The sequence below is a fragment of the Syngnathus scovelli genome, chromosome 11 (genome assembly GCF_024217435.2).
Source record: "Syngnathus scovelli strain Florida chromosome 11, RoL_Ssco_1.2, whole genome shotgun sequence".
In the NCBI taxonomy this organism is placed as follows: Eukaryota; Metazoa; Chordata; class Actinopteri; order Syngnathiformes; family Syngnathidae; genus Syngnathus; species Syngnathus scovelli.
The window spans coordinates 2,386,330-2,405,849 of NC_090857.1; the positions used below are offsets into that span (position 1 = coordinate 2,386,330).

At 45.2% G+C, this 19,520-nt stretch overlaps 4 protein-coding genes across 5 annotated transcripts; 3 read left to right on the forward strand and 1 right to left on the reverse strand.

The window, feature by feature from the left end:
- The first annotated feature begins 130 nt into the window (after positions 1 to 130).
- Positions 131 to 3,877, forward strand: dnase1l4.1 (deoxyribonuclease 1 like 4, tandem duplicate 1). Of its 2 annotated transcripts, XM_049734403.2 has the most exons (10): positions 135 to 342; positions 1,038 to 1,129; positions 1,221 to 1,309; positions 1,373 to 1,459; positions 1,520 to 1,632; positions 1,709 to 1,821; positions 1,990 to 2,147; positions 2,234 to 2,330; positions 2,455 to 2,530; positions 2,713 to 3,877. In XM_049734403.2, exons 2-10 carry the CDS (start codon positions 1,049 to 1,051, stop codon positions 2,880 to 2,882), a joined length of 984 nt encoding a protein of 327 aa, XP_049590360.1. In that variant the 5' UTR covers positions 135 to 342; positions 1,038 to 1,048; the 3' UTR covers positions 2,883 to 3,877. The 2 variants fall into 2 exon arrangements, with proteins under 2 accessions (XP_049590358.1, XP_049590360.1); XM_049734401.2 differs by having other exon boundaries at positions 131 to 342; positions 1,221 to 1,459.
- tma7 (translation machinery associated 7 homolog) lies at positions 3,156 to 4,311 on the reverse strand. The gene is made up of 4 exons (XM_049734405.1): positions 4,169 to 4,311; positions 3,870 to 3,925; positions 3,638 to 3,725; positions 3,156 to 3,515 (listed from the first exon to the last, which is right to left on the reverse strand). Exons 1-4 carry the CDS (start codon positions 4,182 to 4,184, stop codon positions 3,481 to 3,483), a joined length of 195 nt encoding a protein of 64 aa, XP_049590362.1. The 5' UTR covers positions 4,185 to 4,311; the 3' UTR covers positions 3,156 to 3,480.
- Positions 4,312 to 7,192, forward strand: ccdc51 (coiled-coil domain containing 51). The gene is made up of 6 exons (XM_049734400.2): positions 4,312 to 4,458; positions 4,866 to 4,919; positions 5,008 to 5,170; positions 5,396 to 5,533; positions 5,884 to 6,255; positions 6,372 to 7,192. The coding sequence occupies exons 2-6, from the start codon at positions 4,915 to 4,917 to the stop codon at positions 6,810 to 6,812; spliced, it is 1,119 nt and encodes a 372-aa protein (XP_049590357.1). The 5' UTR covers positions 4,312 to 4,458; positions 4,866 to 4,914; the 3' UTR covers positions 6,813 to 7,192.
- Positions 7,193 to 9,418: 2,226 nt separating this feature from the next.
- osgn1 (oxidative stress induced growth inhibitor 1) lies at positions 9,419 to 19,222 on the forward strand. The gene is made up of 7 exons (XM_049734399.2): positions 9,419 to 12,376; positions 14,914 to 14,979; positions 15,668 to 15,996; positions 16,069 to 16,160; positions 16,340 to 16,539; positions 16,778 to 17,118; positions 17,196 to 19,222. Exons 2-7 carry the CDS (start codon positions 14,922 to 14,924, stop codon positions 17,751 to 17,753), a joined length of 1,578 nt encoding a protein of 525 aa, XP_049590356.1. The 5' UTR covers positions 9,419 to 12,376; positions 14,914 to 14,921; the 3' UTR covers positions 17,754 to 19,222.
- The last annotated feature ends 298 nt before the right edge of the window (positions 19,223 to 19,520 follow it).

The window sequence follows — 19,520 nt, forward strand, 5'->3', positions numbered from 1 at the left end:
CAATTACTACAGATGTCTTTTCTGAAAAAAAAAAAAAACTTCCTGGAGGAACAGACTTGGTGGGTAAGCAACTTAGTGTGGGCGTGTCACTGTTATATCATGCAACTTGACCCCCCGACCCCCCCCAACACACACACACACGCAGAAGACATGACATTTCATCTGCATGGTACCTCTTATTGGTCACTTTGGACCAATCGCTGGGCTGCAGCTCACCGTTGTAAAGTACGTATGTGTGCGTGTGTGTGTATCTCCCATGGCTCTGAGCTTGCATATTGTTTGGCGTCTCCTGGCTAACATCACACACGACAACGAGTTGGTGGCCTTTTCCTCCAGTTGCAGGTAAGCACCCACTTCCTGTTCATAAAAATGTTTCCTGTTCATACTCTTGACTAAGAGTCTTAAAATGTTTCCTGTTCATACTCTTGACTCAAGAGTCAAAATGTTTCACCATCCTCCATGTGACAGAAAACTTGTTTGTTCATATGGCATGTAGGGGCTTCAAATGTAAGGCTTGACATTTGTTTTTTAGCGGACATTCCTGTCACGCACCGTTGCTTTAATCTGATTGTCCGAAAGAAGAACTCAGAACTTGTCTAGGCAGAATTTTGTTCGTCTGTGTTCAGTCTATAAACGACACACTTTGTTTGGATTGTGATTTTCATCCACTCATGTTTCTCTTGAATGGTCAGGCCATAATGCTTGGTCTCCAGGAACTGCTAACACCTCCGTGCCGACCATAAACATTTAACAATGGTCTGTGGAATGGCTTTGAAGGCAGCAAAAAAAAAGTGTGTGTGTAAAATCATGTCAAGGCCGGTCCACTGCCCCCCCCCCCCCCCCCCCCTTGGAAATGCCATTCTGAGAAACCAACCAAAACACACACACGTGCACACACAGAGTGTAACAAAAGCGACTTTGGTGCAGCTGCGGAATTCGACTTAAAGCGCTTGCAAAGTGTAAATACCATGATGCTTGACATGCCTTTTGCGTGTTCAGACAGCTCCATCTTCTTTGCATCCCCTTCTGTTTTTCAGCAACCGCCGCCATGAAAATAGCATCGTTTAACATCCAGAAGTTTGGACGAAGCAAAGTGTCTGACCCTGAGGTACTTCGGATCCTGGTCCAGGTAACATGCACGACACAATATTTGTGATTCATGGAAGAATCCAACGGACTATTTGGTGATTGTATTCAAATATCCCCCCCCCCCCCCCCAGATTATCCGTCGCTATGACATCATCGTGATCCTGGAGGTGGTGGACATCAGCGGCACATCGGTCCAAACTTTGCTGAATGCGCTCAATACGTACGTCTGCAGCAGTCCGAAATGCTCAAAAGGAAGGAAAATTATGCGTGTGTGTGTACGCAGGCCCAACTTGTCTCATCACTATACTCTGAAGATCAGCACTCGGCTAGGACGATCCCACTACAAGGAGCAGTTCATGTTCCTCTACAGGTAACCGCGATGATGTCATGGTCTCTGGACTCTGTGGCCGATGTGTGCGGCTACGCGCAGGGACGATCTGGTGGACCTGGTGGGCTCGTATCAGTTTGACGACCAGGTGACGGAGGGCGGCGACGTCTTCGCCAGGGACCCGTACATCCTGAGATTCCGATGTCATGACACAGGTGGGAAAAGTCAGTCTCGCACGATAAGTGCACCTCAGGGTCACTGTTAAAGTGTGTGTGTGTATTTTCCCGGCAGTGCTGAAGGACCTCGTGATGATTCCCGTCCACACCAAACCAGAAGACTCAGAGACGGAGCTCGACGAGCTCTATGACGTCTTTCAGCATGTCAAGATGAAGTGGAGGACTGATGTGATGATATTTTCATTCTTGTTGACCATTCAGTTCCCGTTTCTCTCAACAATATGAGATCTCACAAAAAAGTCCGCCATTTTGGTTTGAAGAAGACTTCAACTTTCGGGATTTTGGACAATTGCTACTGATTTTGATTCATGTCTACTTTTCCTCTTTCCTCAACAGAACGTGATGATCTTGGGCGACTTCAACGCGGATGGCGCGTACGTCTCCAACAGGGAGTTGCAGCGTATCCGCATTCGCAGCGATAAAAATTTCCATTGGCTAATTGGAGATGATGTCGACACCACGGCCAGTGTAGGCAACATGCATACGTACGACAGGTAGGCTGCGGAGGTGACCTGAACTCTGAGGAGATGTTAGGAGACGTCAATGCTAACAAACATGGAATTCAAAAACGTATTTGCAGGATCGTGGTGTACGGCGACGACATGCTCCGCGCTGTGGTGCCAAACTCGGCCAGACCCTTCAACTTCCAAAAAGCGTTCCATCTCAGCAATGAGCAGGTGAAGCAGCATGTGGCTCATCAGACAAGATATTCTGTACAACTTCTTTCTAAGAATTTTACAAACTCTTGGTGTGTCGCTGTGGAAGCAAAACGTGGCAATATCGAGCTTGTCGCTTTTGCAGGCACTGAAGGTGAGCGACCATTACCCGGTGGAGGTCGAACTGAGGTCTCTCACTACGCCACCGCCGGAAAATGAAGGTATCTGCTGCGATTATGTCACCGGCACCCTTCTGCTGTGGTATTACATCAAAAGATGAAAAGAAATTTGCAGAAATTCCACAGAAAGTGAACACTTTTTGGTTGAACTCCAAATTTTAGAAGAACCAGTGAGGAGATAGGAAAATAAAGCAATGTGTTTTTTTCTGTTCAATCTACCCCAGCGGTTCCGCAATCGGACAATGAACTGCAGGAGTTGAAAAGAGGAAACTTGCTGCTGGAGCGTGAGAAACTCAACCTGGAGATCCAAATTTTGCAGCTGAAGCTGGCCAAGATGCAGCAAGGAGATGTACAGCCACGCCAGGAGCCAACCTCAAGCTGCAAAATGCTGTGAGATGATGATGACACTGCAAAATGTTGAACACTGAAGCCAACAGTCTCGTTTACAAGTCAAATCGGCGACGTTAGTACATTTCAACATTTCGTTTTCTGCTGAACTGAAGAGATCTGAGTCAACGTCTACTAGCTGAATAATTCAAAGCTTCAGATCGATATCCTGCAAAACAGAAGCATGTCCAGCTTTGCTTCTACAGTCCTAAAATTTCTCTTAATGATTTCAACCATACGTATAACGTAGATGTATAAAACCAACAGAGCAGAGTTAAGGTGATTTTAAAACATTTTATTAGTCTTTCCTCCATTTACAGTAAAAAAAAAAATAACATTGTGATGTTTTCCCTCTGGCATTAACATAATTGTTAACATAATATTTCAAACATGTTGAGGGAGACCAACCTTTTATTTGAAAAGGGCCGGTCAGTGTTTAGGTCTACAAGTGTTTACAAGAAAACATCACAGTGTGAAAGCTGTACACTGACTCCAGTTGACGCTGCCTGAGAACCGTCGCCGAAAAAAACCCCACTTAAACCAGAACAAAACGAACCAGACACGGTGCAGTCAGATTAAGCCCAGGCGGCAATCATCAGGAGGCTTCACTTCTTGCCTGATTTCTTGATTCCGGTGCCAGCTGATGGAGGGAAAAGACAAGATGGCACATAAGGAGCGCGAAACAAAATCACCTGATGTCATGCCAACTTCATTGGGTTTATCCCAAGATCTATATGTTAAATTATGCAATTGTGTTCATACCGAGAGGTCCTTTCCCAGAGGCTTTGGCCTTCAAGGCCTCTAAGGCTTTCTGCTCCTCCTTCTGCTTCTGCTTGAAGGCAACCTCGTCCTGCACACATTTTGTACACTTCAATGTCATGGGAATTTTCACGTGCAGCTGGACAGCACGAGTAATTGCAATGAACCTAATGCTTGCATAACCATTTGCTAAATACCAAATGCAAGATAATTATTATACGTTTAAGAAACTTACTTCGTCCATGTCTTTGGCCTGTTTTTTGGGCGCTTTCAGTGGTTTCTTTTTGCCTCCTGAAATGAGATGGGTTACTGTCAACACAGAACACAACTGACTGGCAGGTATGAACGAGACTTTAATAAATTTACGTAATGTGTCAACATATGCTATTTAAAAAAAAAATACTGTAGCGACTCTCTTTAGCAACGTAGCTAACCAGCTAATGCAACAATAATGTAACGTTAGTGATTTTTAATGTTATTTTTACATGAATATATCATGGTACGCATTCGCAGCGATCTAAAGCGACGTCTCACCTTCTCTGCCAGACATTTTATGGCGTTAATAAGAGCAAAAAAAGAGGAAAATGGTGTAACGTTTTGATGATAAAGTTGGACTGCCTTCTTTCTATCCTGTCACGAACAAGCCGCGCCGCAAGGACCCCTTCAGCCAGAAGAACTTTGAACCCGGATATAGAAGCACCATCATATGCCTGATCAAAACTCAAATGCTATCGTCTGGCTTTTACACTTCAGAATGACCTTAGGGACGCTGAAAAAATATCCTCCCAGTGACATGTTTGTATCGGAAACACACAAGATTACAGGTATGTGTTTGTTTTATCTTGTGACCAAGCTAGACAAGAACGTGATGATAAATGCTAGGTTTGGAATCATTGGAAATGGGTAGAGGACACATGCTAGCTAGCTAGCTAATGTAAGGATGAAGAGATGATTACTGCCTCAAGAGCAAAACCACGAAATATAGAATAAAATATCTAAGCAAAAGTGTAAAAACAGTAATTAATGGCATGCTGGCAGGACTAAAAGTAGGGATACACTTCTTTAATAAACCTTTTTATTTTCAAACAGCGAATACAGTCAAATAATTGATTAACATGAGTCAAGAACTAACTGAATTCCAACTGCCAAAAGTGGATCTGAAGTCTCTTAGGATGCTTTCCATCATGGTTGTCTAAATCTAAATTCTTTTCTTATACAATATCACTTACAGGTGGTATCGCTGTAGCTGGGGACAAATTGCATCTCTGATTTGCTTCTCCATGAGGTGCTTTCCATTTAAATAATACAACAATAGAATACACTAGAGTCAGTTTCTTGATGCGGATTTTGTACGGTGATCTCAATTGTGTCAGGTACAGAGTTCACAGCACCGGTTGTTGGTCCCATTTCTTCTTGCTCGGACCCCTGCCAGCCCGGCTGCGCTTGGTGCGAACCTACGGTGCCTATCAACAACCCGGTGGCCCGGGCCCATCCGATCCCGATGGCGTGAAGGAGCGAGCGCTGTCTGCCCTACAGGTAAGTCAAAAGGCAAGGCAAGTTTATTTGACATGAAAGGCATCAGAGAAAACATTAAAAGCATCAAGACACATTTTGCTATTGCTAAAACTATTTGATTATAAATACAACAGCTAGATAGTCAAGCTATGATTTTTTTCACTGCCAAATCTGTGTCTGAACAAGTTGATGATAATACTAATAATTGCACTTATAATAATTCCAATTGTATTTGTTCTTGTCCAGCACGTCGGTCGATTGGGGCAGCAGTGGGGCCAGAAGTCTGCCCTCATGGCCACCACCACAATGAACAGCTGGTGGCAGAAGTACGAGGAGTTTGTCGGGCTCAACGAGGTCCGCCAAGCTCAGACCAATGTCACAGAGGTCAGTAGACACCCAGACTGGTTGCGAGTAATAGTAAACATAAAATACATTTATTTTTTTTTGTTGGTGACAAAAACAAACAGAACTTTTAAATTATTTACCTTATCCTTTAGTCTGTTTTTCCAGAATCAGAAAATAAAAGCCACAAGTAAGATATTTTTCTCGCCTCTAAATTTTTTTGCCTGATTGTAGCAATCCCAAATTTAGAATGTTTAGCTTATCCCTACCCAAAAACAAAAGTAAATTCCCAAAATTGTGTTTTTTGGCTTTCTCTAATTTATTTATTTTTGACTGCTTCACGACAATCTCTTATCCCTACTGCATTTTTTTTTTCCCGAATGATGTTTCAGGCGGAGGCGGCGTTCATGGCGTCGAGGGGGCTGATGCGCGAGGCCCACGCCAGCCTGGAGGCAGTGCAGACTCGTCTGAAGGAGGCGCGGGCCAGGCTGGAACGCGTGTCCCGGGAGGAGGCCGCTTACCTGGAGCTTGCCACCCTGGAGCATCGTCTTCTGCGGGATGAGCGGCGGCTGCGCGTGGCGCACGGTCACGCCGAGGCGGCTGAGCGCGAGGCCTTTGCCACCTTCTCGGCCGCCGTGCGCGAAAGTCACGAGAAGGAGCGCACACGGGCCGAGCGCACCAAGAACTGGTCGCTCATCGGGTCGGTGCTGGGAGCACTCATCGGCGTCATGGGTTCCACCTACGTCAACCGCGTGCGCCTGCAGGTGAGCATGCCCCACAAAACACTTGCATTTTTTAGTGTTTTTAAACACATTTTAAACTTCCCATTCCTACACATCTTGTATAGTGTTGACATAATCCAAATGGCGGTGTTTTGTAGGAGCTCAAGAGTCTGTTGCTGGAGGCTCAGAAGGGTCCAGAAAGCCTGCAGGAAGCCCTCAAAGTCCAAGCCGGTAACCATCGCTCGCAGCAGGACGAGCTGGGGGCCCTCATTGACGGCCTGAGGGTCTCCCTGCGGGGGGCCTCCGCCCACCAGGGTAGCGATACTCCCCCCACTGACCACTCGCCGATCCTGGACTCCCTTCTACCCCAAGTGTCAGAACTAAAGCAAAGCCTCGGCGGAGTCCGCGGGGAGTTGTCTCACGTGAGGAAACTCCTGGAAAGCAGTTCTTGGCGGCGGTCCGAGTGGTCGCCGGGGACTGTCGAGGACACACAGAATACGCTGAGCGAGCGAATCGGTCGCACCACGCTGTACAACGCCGCCTTTGCGTACACGGCCGCCGCACTCACCGTCATGGCCGTGTACCTGCTAAGAGGATGAGCTTAGGGCCCGTTGCCATAGTAACACACTGGAGTAAAGATGGGGAGTCACAAGAGTCGACTCAAGTTAGTTCAAGTTCAATCAAGAAATTGTGAATAACGTAAAGTGCCAAGAAATTGCTTGAAACTTGAGGTAAAAAAAAGTCACGACTGACTTATGCTTTGCACATGTGACTTCCCAACCTTTCCTTATCATGACGTCACGTTGCACTAGGACCAACCACAGACTCGCGATTAAAATGAAGACCAATTTCTGCTCTGCTCGTTTGTGTCCAGCAGAGGGCAGTAAAGACATAGAAGCTTGTCAACGGTCACTCGTTGACGTCAACGCAAGCACCAGTGATTAAAAAAAATGGCCAACAAAATTGTATTTAAAAATGATTCATTTGTTGGTTTGTTTCAATATATTTGTTAATATGCCTTCAAGACCAAGGTAACCAAAATCATCTATTATTTCGATATAATTCATCATGTCTCCATGTTGTATAAGGCTATTCTTTTGTCCAGACAAGTGAAAACAAGTTTCGACTGTGTCGTCAGTCTTTCTCAGATGCGTCATCAAATATTTAGATGTGGTGAAACTGTCATAACATTTAAAAAAAAAAAAATCACTTGTCTGAACAAAAGAAATGCCTTATATTAAATCAACTATTATTGTTGTAGGTCCTCTTATAACTGCGGATGTGGCTTTGTTGAGACTCAACCCTTCATATTTTTTGTTGAGTTTTAAAATGTGCACATTAGCGGAAAATCCATCATTTACCTTTCAACACCGGAACCCAGCCATAGGGGACACATTTCCTCAACCCCTGCTTCCACTACTCAAGTTGAGGGTGAGTATATCTTAATTTTTTCCAAGTGTTAATATTTTCTTTATGCAGCGGTAAAGACACCAATTTGTCACCCTTGCAATTACATTACATTACTACCAGTTCACATTACAGACTTAATTAGTTATATAATTGTTTAATTTTACGGCGGGTGGTTGAGAAGGCAATATAAATAATTTGTACATCAAAAAAATCACTCCAACAAAACATTTCCTGTTCACTTGGGGTTCAAATAACACGTTGACGTGTATTCAAAGAGTCTTTGTAAGTGCCGTGTTGCCTTCAGGTACATTCGAAGCGGTGTCATATTCATTCTGTACGCGTGCGTACGTGTGCTGGTGAATCCTCTGCGGCAGCTGCAGAGTCTTTTCTTAGCTCAAATCATCATTCCGAGCTCACTCTCAGGCAGGCAGTCAGATTTGCACACTCGCACGTAATCCTCCACATTCGATCTGCAAAATAAGATTTACTGTATGTGTTGATACAGTAGAGGCTATTTAAAATGTGGCTCAGCAGCGGAAGAACAGTGCAAGTCGAGTCGTCAAGTCAAGTCAAGACAAGTCAAGTCAAGTGAAGTTGATTTGTATAGCCCTAAATCACAAGCAGTAATACGCACACTTGTGGAACACCATTTACTTATCTTGTTTTATTACATTATTGAACTCCATTTTATACTTTTTGTTCTGCTGAGAAACGTCAAAGAAGGACGTGTTTGAGGAGGTACATGTCACGTGACCATGTAATCCAGGTATGTGTGTGGGTGTGTGGAGAAGGAGGTCGTCACGCTGTGTAGATAAAAGCAGTACTACTATGTTTACAAGCACTATAATTTCCCATGGCCATATTTTTATGACCGCACTAATTACCGAATGGCTCCTTGTTGTGACATTGTGGAAAAATTTGTCCTATATTAAAGCTCAGGGTTAAACCTGGATTGAAAAGAATTTACGGTAATATTTTCACAGATCAAACATGTAGTTTTGTTTTAGCATTGGGTTTTCCGTGTCGCTGTAAAACTATTTGACTATTTGAAGTGAAAAATCACATAAATCTTTTTGGTGGGTGCAGACAAAAAAATACCAATGAAAGAAAAAGAAATCCACGAAAAAGGAAAGGGAAGTGGCCCGCGATGCATTTCGGAGGTCAACGAGTTCAACTGAGCGAGGGATTTGCGTGTGTGTCCATCCTTGCTGACGCTGCGTCATAGGATCAAAGATGTGAGTGTCTAGACATGTCCGTGTGTGTGTGTGTGTGTGTGTGTGTGGTGCTATACAAATTTGAGGGGGGGTCATTTTGTCCCTAGCAAGCACCATCATGCGTGCAATGACATGGCATTGACTCATCCTGCATTTGAATGGGCTGGGCGTGAGTTTGCACAGTGCTGTCTGCTTAACTTGTCCACGTCAACTTGAATCAACACGTGATGATTTTGTCTGCCGCACACACATATAGGGGTGAACTGCTGATTGGTCGCTGGACAGACAAAAGCAGTGATTTACAGTGTACAGAAACAGCCGATGGATTAATTGCTATTTACTGGTCAACAAGGTACAAAGACAAAATGTGATGTACAAACAAACATGCAATTGTTTGCCACTAAGTCACAGGCTACATATGGAGAAGCATGTGATTGGTTGCTAGGCAACTGCAGGCAACATAGACCAACAGTGTATTAATATTAAGGATGGGTGATACCACTTCTTTTACAGACTGACGAGTATTCCGTCTTTGAGTACTCACTGATACCTGTGGTGCTTTTGATATTCAACATTTTATTGAACACAAAAAAAAAAACAACTATTGCAGAAGTGGAGTCACTACGGATCGGCGGCTGGTATCGGCAGCATCCATACGATACTCGATACCTTAAAGTAACGTCGCGATACTCTCTATTGATACTCGCTCATTACTAATAGCGTAAAATTCAAATGGCAAATTATGGACTGGTTGAACACATTTGTTTGCTGTCAATCACAGGACACATGTCGTCACCTTACGGAGAAGATAAAGTGGAGTCCATTTAGTATCATGCATATAAATGGAAGTCTGCAAGCTTTGTACATATTCATGGAGGTGAAGTGCTTCCACCGGGGAGCGGTGTCCTCGGAAAATTGCCGCACTCAGATTTCATGTTGCATATTTCACACTCGCATGTCAAAGACATCTGGAGGAAGAGGCCATAGGGCGGCGTCCAATCATTCCCAGGGAAAGTCGCTCAGTGGAACATGACCCAGAAACATTCTGCCTGTCCGTCTGCTGATGTTTCTCACAAAGGAGAAACATGGAGTCCCTTAGCAACACTGTTGACTGCGGTGTTTGGAGAGTATCAACACCGATGCCGAGTGGGGCCCAAACATACTCTACCTCTGACCCTCAACAATGTCCAAACAAGCCTCCGCTTACTCTACTTCCATTTATCACCTCACTTCAGAGTCACTTTCACACGGGGCTTACTTACGTAACATGCCGAGCAGGCCCAATCCATTCTCGCTCATACAAGTGCCAACTGTACCTTGCCTAATGCCAACTTACAGATGAACAAGTCTCTGAGACTTTTAGAAATTTCAGCCCCCGAAAGTCGCTTTGACTCTGCAACATGAAATTGGGTAGTCTATCAGGAGATCCACAAAAACATCTCAAGGATGAATGTCTGAAAAGACCAAAGAGTCGGCCGCCTGCGTTTGACGTGACAGATGAAAAGAAGAACATCAGAAGAACTCGAGAAGTTTCAAGCTGACTAATGTACGTCCCCTGCGTAACTGCCTAAGTGGCTTTTTCTAAGCCATGTAAGTATCCAAGACTTGGGCAACTTACAGCATAATTTGCAATGCAACCATCACTGGCTTTTTCCATAGCTAACTCGGACTGGAAACAGTTCGAGTCCTACCTGACAAACTTTAGCAAGGACTCGAAACAAAATCGTCTGCAACTACTGAAATCAGATGTGAATGACTGACAAACCCGAAAAGGCTAAAAAGTGTCTTTCAGTGGAAGAATACAAGACTCCTTAATGAGTAACTGCAAACTATCAGCAGGAATTTTACAAGTGACAATAAAAATTGCGACACGTCACGTGGATTAACCTTGCAGGAGGAAATGGCAAAGTGAGGAAAAATATGAAGGAAGTTGTCGTACAAGCTGAGTGAGTGGCATCAGTAAACAATGACCTCATCATTTCCAAACAGTCCCAGTGATCCTTGCGTAAGATTATTATTAACCCACACACATAAGAGGAGGCAGCATTGGGGCCATTTAATGGGTAGGAGGTCAACTTTTATACTGTTGAACTCTCTAGTACCGAGAACTACAAATACCAGGAATTAATGGAAACAAAGCAGCCATTTTGGTTTGATCTCTGAAAACGTTTCAGGAAGTCAAGGTGTAAAACAACAAAACGCTGTCATTTCGGACATTTCAGGAGACTTTTAAAGACTGACTTGCTTAAGACAGTTTTATGGAACATTCAGCCCTGGAGGCCACTTACACTGAAATTTGGTTGTCAAGAAGTCTAATTAAGTCTGCAAACCTGAAAGACTTCATTGCACTCAGTTAAGCTTCTGTAGCATCAACTGGATTGACCGGATCAAGATCTTTTTGGAGGGTTTTTCTGAGAATTGTCCTATTTCACAAAAAGTAGGTCATTACTAGCCATAGCTGAAAGTCCAATGTGAATATGAAAATGAACACGGTTATCTTTTGATGATGAGCGACTGGCGGCCAGCCAGTTGAGATAATGGATCGATCTTTATCTTGACTCAGTATTCTGTCAAAAACAGAGCCACACTTGCGGACTACAACCTGAATTCACGTCTTTCATAATATTATAGATGTACTTGAGCCAGCGTATCATATGAGGTCAACATGTTTATTCCGTGTCACTGTTGAAGGTCAACGTGCTTTCAGTACATTCTGCTCTACAGCCTTTACAATGAAATCTTTGTAGTTTTACAATTTTGACAGCAGACATCTGAATTCCGATAACTTGGTCTCTGCACATGATGAGGATCGGCATTTAAACTACTGGCAATGATTTTAACTAATACCCGCTTCTGCATCGAGTGATTGCCAACACAGCCATCCTGCTATAATGCATATAGAAGTAGGCCATTTTGCTTGCTTGTGTCAAAGTTGGATGATCATTTTAAGGCTTCTTGTAAAGTTAGAAAATTAGAACACAAATGTGCAAATGAAATTGTCCTCCAACACTAGACTGATGCAAATGTCCATCATAAGAGGACGCACGAAAAAGTCACAATGATCCATGATTTGAACCGAAAAGGACATGTCACTTTGGTTTGAACGATCATTTCGAGCATTATTGGAAAGTGGCAAAAAATGGCATTTGACAACAGTTTCAAAATCTCAATGGAATTCAGACATTTTAGTTTGAACTGGTGATTCATTAGTGATTACTAAATTCATTAACCCTCACACCTGATTCACTTATGTCACTTTTTACCCCTCATAATGTGGTGGAGCCTCTTTTGACTGTAGACGATCTTCATTCACCATGGCAACGGTTAGGGGCGGAGCGCCGCACAACCGCTCATGGCGCTATATAACGTGTGAATGTGCGGCGGCGAGCGGCCACCTTTTCGCCGCTCGTCTACGTCTAAGAAAACCTAGCAACGAGACGGCAGACGAGCAACTAACCGCGCAGGAAGGCGAGAAGAAGAACACGGTCAATTCTTTGTGGTGGAACTATTAGAAGAAAGTGCTTGACCAAGAAATACCGGTAAGTGATTATCGCTAATATGATGGCTATGTTGGATTTTCAAGGAGTGCGCATGCGTAGTAAAGCCTCAATTTCATCATTGCCTGGGGGGTTGCGCATGCGTGAGGTGTGAGTGAGCGGTTTGTGGGATTTTTTTTTCCCCTCTACCCCACTAACACACTTTACGAAACAAATAGTTGACTTTAAAAACCAAAATTAAGTGTAAATTACCTTGCATAATATCAGACATCGTGATGAGTCCCATTATAAAAACCGCTCTGGATTGTACATTATATGATGTCATGATGATTATGTAACTCGGATCACAATGCCGCTGCACTTACCATATACTTAACAACCAATATGCATTAACCAGCAGGTTTTTCTTTGGTTCAAGTTACCACGCTGACCTTAATTTACCTATAACACTAATTATTATTATTATTATTATTATGAAATCAACAGATAAAACAGATAAAAATGCATGTTGAAAAATGACAATTATTTAATTGGTACAAGTGGTAGAAGTGTGTCAAAGCCACAAGGGACTTGAACCGTAGTGGCACAATGGCAGGAACGGAGCCAAGAGGCCATTGACTTTTAGTGCATTAGTACTTTATTACACTCTCTTATTCATTTACAAAACCAATCTGTGAAATTCTACTGCATGGATCGGTGGTTTAGCTTCCAAAGTCTCATTTGCATTGCCAAATTACCAGAAGTAACAAACTTCCGGACGGGTCCGATGGCGTTGTGACACAAATCTTTCGACATAGTCAAAAGAAAAGTCGTTTGTGTTTGTTTGTATACAGAAGCTCTGCCAGTGGCTGCTTTATACCCTCATTGGCAGATAATTCCAATCCGGTTCTCCGTCTAGCCGTCTGGATGGCAGGTGGCCAGCAAGCCCAAAAATGAAACGCTGTGGACAAGCAGCCCAATGACTTTAGCTCGTCTTATTAGCACACTATTGTTCGGCACTGTTGCGGTTTGCAGAACAAGTTGGGACACAGCTGAGTCTGCCAAGTTTCAAAAGTGAAAGCAGCTCTTTGGCCAATATGGCCGCCTTGCAATGCAAAGCTGGCAATGGCTACGTTCCTGGAAACAAAACCAACGTCTGACGAGGGAACGTGTATCGGATGATGCTAGCATGAACGTGAAATGTCGTAACATCTGCCTTTAGAGGCGCAATTATTCATTAATATTAGTTAAACAACAACTTAGCTGTTATCTAAAATGGGGGTGTTTTAAATTCCTGCCCTGAGAGGAGGGAATGCGCAGGGCACGGCCACTTGAAATCAAACAAACTCCTCTTTCGAAATCGTCATGACACCAATTTCAAATTTACAGTAGAAATTAGAAAGTCGTTTTTCTGCCTTCTGCCGTGCAAGCGTTTCAAAGAAGGCCACGTCTTGTGTCTCTCCCAAACGGCATGGAATGAATAGGTTGTGGAATGTTCCATATGTCCTCCTGACCAGTGAAAAGTGACTTTAGTAGACTCCCCGCCCCGTGCGGGGTGGTTTCCATGGCAAGGCCAGGACGCGCAGTGTTGTTGAGCGCTGGCCAGGAGAAAAGGAATGGTTATATAATCCGACGAGAAGGAGGAGGCCTCCTTGACGGGCTCCTTCCAGCGGACCCTCCGGCTGTAAGCCCCCCCCGACCCCTACCGTGGCTTTGTGCCTGACACTTATGAAAGTGCAAGACTCCACCTCCCTCCCTCCATGATGTCAGTTCCGTTTGGAGGAAAGGCTTCATGTATTTTATTTGAAAAAAAAAAAAGTAATTGACTCAAACTCAGCATTTGGGGGGGGGGCAGTATACTGCACAAGGACACAAAGGTGTTTCATGATCGAACCCACAATCTTCTGCTCGGCAGGTTGAGCCACCCTGAAACTTCACCCACGTCAGTGTGTGTTTGTTCGTCACTGTGTATTATTGTGGATTAGTGTCTGTCATTGTGATGGTGTGTTGTTTTTTTTGTGTGACCTTGTGTCTTACTGTGTTAGTCTGTGTAGGTGTTTTGTTTGTGCGTGTAGTCGTATGTGTGTGTGTGTGCGAGCACGCATTTGTGTCAACTTCCGCCAATATTGCCGCAGTTGTTCCTTTTGGCTCGGCCGCAATCTTGATTTCTGCTTTTTTGGCGCACGAGCCCGTCAGCACTAGCCGTGACCTCGCCTTGGCCGAGTCAGCATGACTCGGCAGATTTCTGCCTTTGCCTCAATTTCCCAGCATGCATTGCCAGTTCAACACGTTTCACAACTACAGTGTTCAGTGTTGGAATGGTGACATGTTGAATGTACATATCCGAAAATATGAAAGAGTCAATTAGGTGTGCGCACGTCTTTGCACGTACGCATGTTTGCACAGCGTCTCCGTTTCCAGGAGTCACGTTGCCGTGTTTAACTATGCGGCAGATGACAGGAGTCAGGAGCTCACTTACATCACATGGGGGAGGGGCTGGGGCGTGTTTGAGCCTCTACCCGAGCTCACAAAGGTGATGGTAATGATGTGACAAAAAAAAAAAAGAGTAGCACCCTCATGCATTTGTTTTCTCTCCTCAGTCGACAACATGGAGCTTCACGACAAGGAAAGCGTTTCTGGAGAGATTCTGCCTGTGGTGATTATAGGTGAGTGGAAACAACACACACACACATATGCAAAACAAATTATAAAACACAACATGTGCAAATGTAATGAGAGCAGGGTCTATGTCGCTTTGCCAAGGCACTGCTGCAAATTGCATAAGACAAAATGATTAGTCAGTAGCTGACACTAGTAAGGAGTACTTAAAAAAGAACTTGCGACTGAAATACCTGTTCCGCTAATGATATCTGAGGAATACTTTTGGTGCACAGCGCCACTTTGCGGGCAGTGTCAAAAGTTCAAACGCGTTCGCTCTTATTATATTCCAAATGTTTGTTCTCACCACCCACGCGTGACGTTTGTTTGTTTGTGGCACAAGTGCAAAGTTCTGCTACGGTGTGTTGAGCATTAAAAACGTTTGCAGTGATTTTGCACTTGAGATGTTTGGCGACAGCAAAACTCTGCTTGAATCAGGTTGACTTTTCCCAAAAGTTCACTTTGAGGCCTGCTCTCCGAAATGTTTTGAATGCGTCGCTCCACCAACACACCGGATAACGATCTGATCATCGTAATCGGGTGTGTTGGCACATGCGGGCCCTGGTGCCAGGCAGATGTCAATGTTAGGGCAGAAGATGAAAAACAGGAAGGTCTTTGTCTACAATAAACCAGGAGCGTGCTGGACACCAGATCCCCCCCTGAAACTCCACACTCCTCTCATTCTGCGTTTCCCAGGTAACGGCCCCTCAGGGATCTGCCTGTCATACCTGCTGTCGGGCTACACCCCCTACCTGTCATCGGGGGCCTCGCACCCTAACCCGCTGCTGCATGACAAACTGGTCAAGCATCCTGGCCTATCCCTGCTGGAGCGGGACCTGGAGTTCCTGAGCGAGGGTCTGCAGGGGCGCTCGTCCAATCCGGTGGCCGTGCTCTTCGACTCGCTGCTGCTGCCCGACAGCGACTTCGGCGTGGACCACGTGTCCCCGCTGGAGTGGCGCTACGAGCCGGAGAGGGGCGTGCCGCACTTGGTGCTAGGCAAGGGGCCTCCGGGAGGAGCCTGGCACGTACGCGCCTCACACGGACCTCTGTTAATCCCGTCGCGGCCAGACGCTTGATCCTTCTTTGTGTGCTTTCAGACCATGGAGGGCTCCATGCTAACGCTAAGTCTCGCTAACTGGATGGAGCTGCCTGGGCTCAAACTGAAGGAGTGGATGAAAGACAAGAGAAGGTGAAGCATCTCCCGCATTGACTCGTTACGATCACGGGGATCATCTGTTTTAGGGGGCCTTGATACACCAAAAAATGCGCCAAAGAGAACCAACGCATAAACCAGAACCAAAAGAATAATCCAACCCACAAATGGCAAGAAGGGCGTGCAAATGACAACACATTTGTTCGTTCTGACAGAAACGTGCGCAACGACCGTGCCACGCCGGCTGAGATTGCGTCCTATTACCAACACTATGTGTCCCAAATGGCGCTGGAGCACAATTTTGCCTGCGGGACCACCGTCACCTCGGTCAGCAGGTGCCCCGCGGACCAGCGCGACCCCCTCGGATGCTGGAGGATCAAAGGACTGCAGTGCCCAGAGGGGGAGGAGCTTGCGGGTAGGCGCAATGATCTGCTTCATCCAAAGTCCGGCGTTTGGAGTCGACCGTCTGACTTGGATGATAAAGTCGGGCCGTGATTTTCAGCTTTGCAAGTCGGGTGTTTAAGTTGGGGAGTCTGAGGGCTCGGCTCGGAAGGATAATCAGCAGCATCAAACAATGGCGATAATATGAGGCAATTCACGCCAGACTAAGTGATGATGATGTAACTTTCTGTACAACTTTCTTGCTCTGGTAGATGATTCTTCCGTGGAGCGGGTGCCCTTCTCCCTGCTGGCCCGCAACGTGGTGTTGGCGACAGGCACGCACGACATCCCCGCCCGCCTGGGTGTGGAGGGCGAGTCGCTGCCCTACGTGTGCCACTCCTTCTGGGAGCTGGAGGCCGCCATCTCCCGCGGCGAACTGGACGAGTCGTCGGACCCAGTGCTGGTGGTGGGCGCCGGGCTGACGGCCGCCGATGCCGTGCTGGCGGCCCACCACCTCAACACGCCCGTCTACCACGCCTTCCGCCGCGCCGTCACCGACCCGGGCCTCATCTTCAACCAGCTACCCAAGATGCTCTACCCGGAGTACCACAAGGTCAGGTTGCTTCACTTTGTCCAGTTCAAAAGAAGTTGACTTGGCTCATGCTGACATTTTGCCGTGTCTGCTTTCAGGTTCACCAGATGATGACTCAGCAGCAGCACCAACCGGCATCCCCTCTGGACTCATCTTCCTCGTCTCCCCGCTTGTCCTCTTCCTCATCGTACGCCGGCTACCTCAGCTTCCCTCAGCATCGCGTGGTTTCCTTCCGGCCAGACCGCAAATGTGTCCTGCAGTCAGACTCGGGCCAGCGTACCGTGGTCCAAGTATCCAAGGCGCTGGTGCTGATCGGCGCCCACCCTAACCTGTCCTTCCTGCCTGAGCAAGGCCGCCCTCTGGGCCTGTGCCCGGACGAGGCCGTCACCTGCCGCAGGAACCCCATCGACGTGGACCCCTTCACCAATCGCGTGCTGGCCGCCAACGGGCCCGGCATGTACGCCATGGGCCCGCTGGTGGGCGAGAACTTTGTGCGCTTCCTTAAGGGCGGCGCCCTGGCCATAGCCAGCGATATTGCCAAGGGGCGGAGGGGGGCCGTCGGCAGTGGGGCGCCGAGGACCTCAGACGAACTGGCTGACAAGTGGGTGGACAGGCAGTCGGCCACGCAGACCCTCACGAAAGTGGTGCGATCGTAGCGATGGCCTTTATTGTTGTGCAATTGGACTTCAAACAAGTAAAAAACAAAAATCGCCTTTTTTCAAAGCAGTAGTTCTCAAACTGAGATTCTCCGGGGGTCTGCAAGCCGTAGCTCAAACGTCAATGTTATTGAAGTGAGGCTATTGCACTGTCAAACAGAAAAGTAGTGCTTCGCCGCAATCGTGGCATCTCAAAAAAATTATGAATCTGTTTGGAGGCGTCACTCGTAATCTTTTGCTATTTGTGGCACGGTTCCTTCCCTCATTCCATGTGTTGTACCATTTCATCAAAATTGTTAGTGTGCTGTAATTGCCTACAGTTGCCAACGGATGGCAGTGAAGCTCCTCAATACAAAATAGATTATAAATCTTGATGAAATGAGGAAAAGGCTGGCAGGCCTATAAAATAATTGAAATAAATAATTAATAAAATAATGTAGCAGTTATTCCTACCTACCTATCTTAATTTTGCACGTTTTTACCAGGATAAAGGAATGTTATATTTTGGGAATAAAATGGTCCTTTTGAAATTCACTTCAAATAAGACTACTCTCTTTAGGTAAACATTCAAAAATACAGTTCTCATAATTAGTGTTTTGCAACAAAAGTAGTTGTATTCTTATAAGTCTCACAAATTTTTTTGTCAGTTTTTTTTTTACAATTTCTATCAGTTTTGTGTTGTTGTTGCTGTCTTGAATTGGGTGTGAACCCAAAAGGTTCAGGTGCTGTTCACATTTTTTGTCCTGTCCCCCCAGGGACCAATGAGTACCACTTTAACAACCACTTCCTTCCTTTTACAACTGGGTCGCATGACCAAAACAAGTCAGTCCAAATCAGAACTGGGAGTTCCTTCTTTTGTAATGCCTGTTTAATTGTGTTGTCATCGTTTTGATAAGATATGATATGCTGTCTGGATTCTTCCTTACAAGACCAAAGCCATGATTGGGCACACTGTCATGACTCCCTTTCTGTAACGTGTTTACACGACACTTACTGTAATCATGGAGTCATTTACATTATTGAAAATATACAATGTTGTGATACACTTGATAAAAACTTTTTTTTTGCTGTCCGCCTTGCTTCTTTCCTGCACTGCTTCCTTCCTGCAGTTTTTTGTAATTCTTGCATCTTTCATCCTTTCTTTGATTAAATAAACTCCTCCATTCTCTCCTCTCTTTTCTATTATTTTAGTTTTTATTCTTGGCCTTCCTCCCTGTTTTTCTTCCTTTCTTTTCCTTCCCTTTGGACTACTTTCACATTCATACTTCCTTTACCTAAAAAACACTTTTCTGACCTTCTGACCTTCGACTTGCTTTGCGCTTGACTCAAAGCAGTCATTAATGACCTGTAAAAGCAATAATTTATATAGTTTGGAATATGCACAAGACAATGTGATGCTTGTAACAGCATGTGAACATGTTTGTATTCAATCAAATTGTGGATATTAAAAGCACTAATATGCAAACATAGTCGGTGTTTGTGCGTGACCCAATTTATGAGTTTTGGGGATATCAGCCATTAGGTCGATTGTGTGCTTGCTTTGATAAACGTTGCATACATCAGACGACCTAAATAAATCTTTGAAACCAAACACTTGTTAAAGATTAACTGCAACCATAGTGAACTTTAAAGATAATACGATTGAACTGAGGTAGCCTTCGGGTCTAATCAAGACTGTACTGTGGTCAGCGATGTATATATACACTGTACCCAAAAAACACCAACAAAACACAACAAAACTCTTCCCATTACTGTTTCCATGGAAAC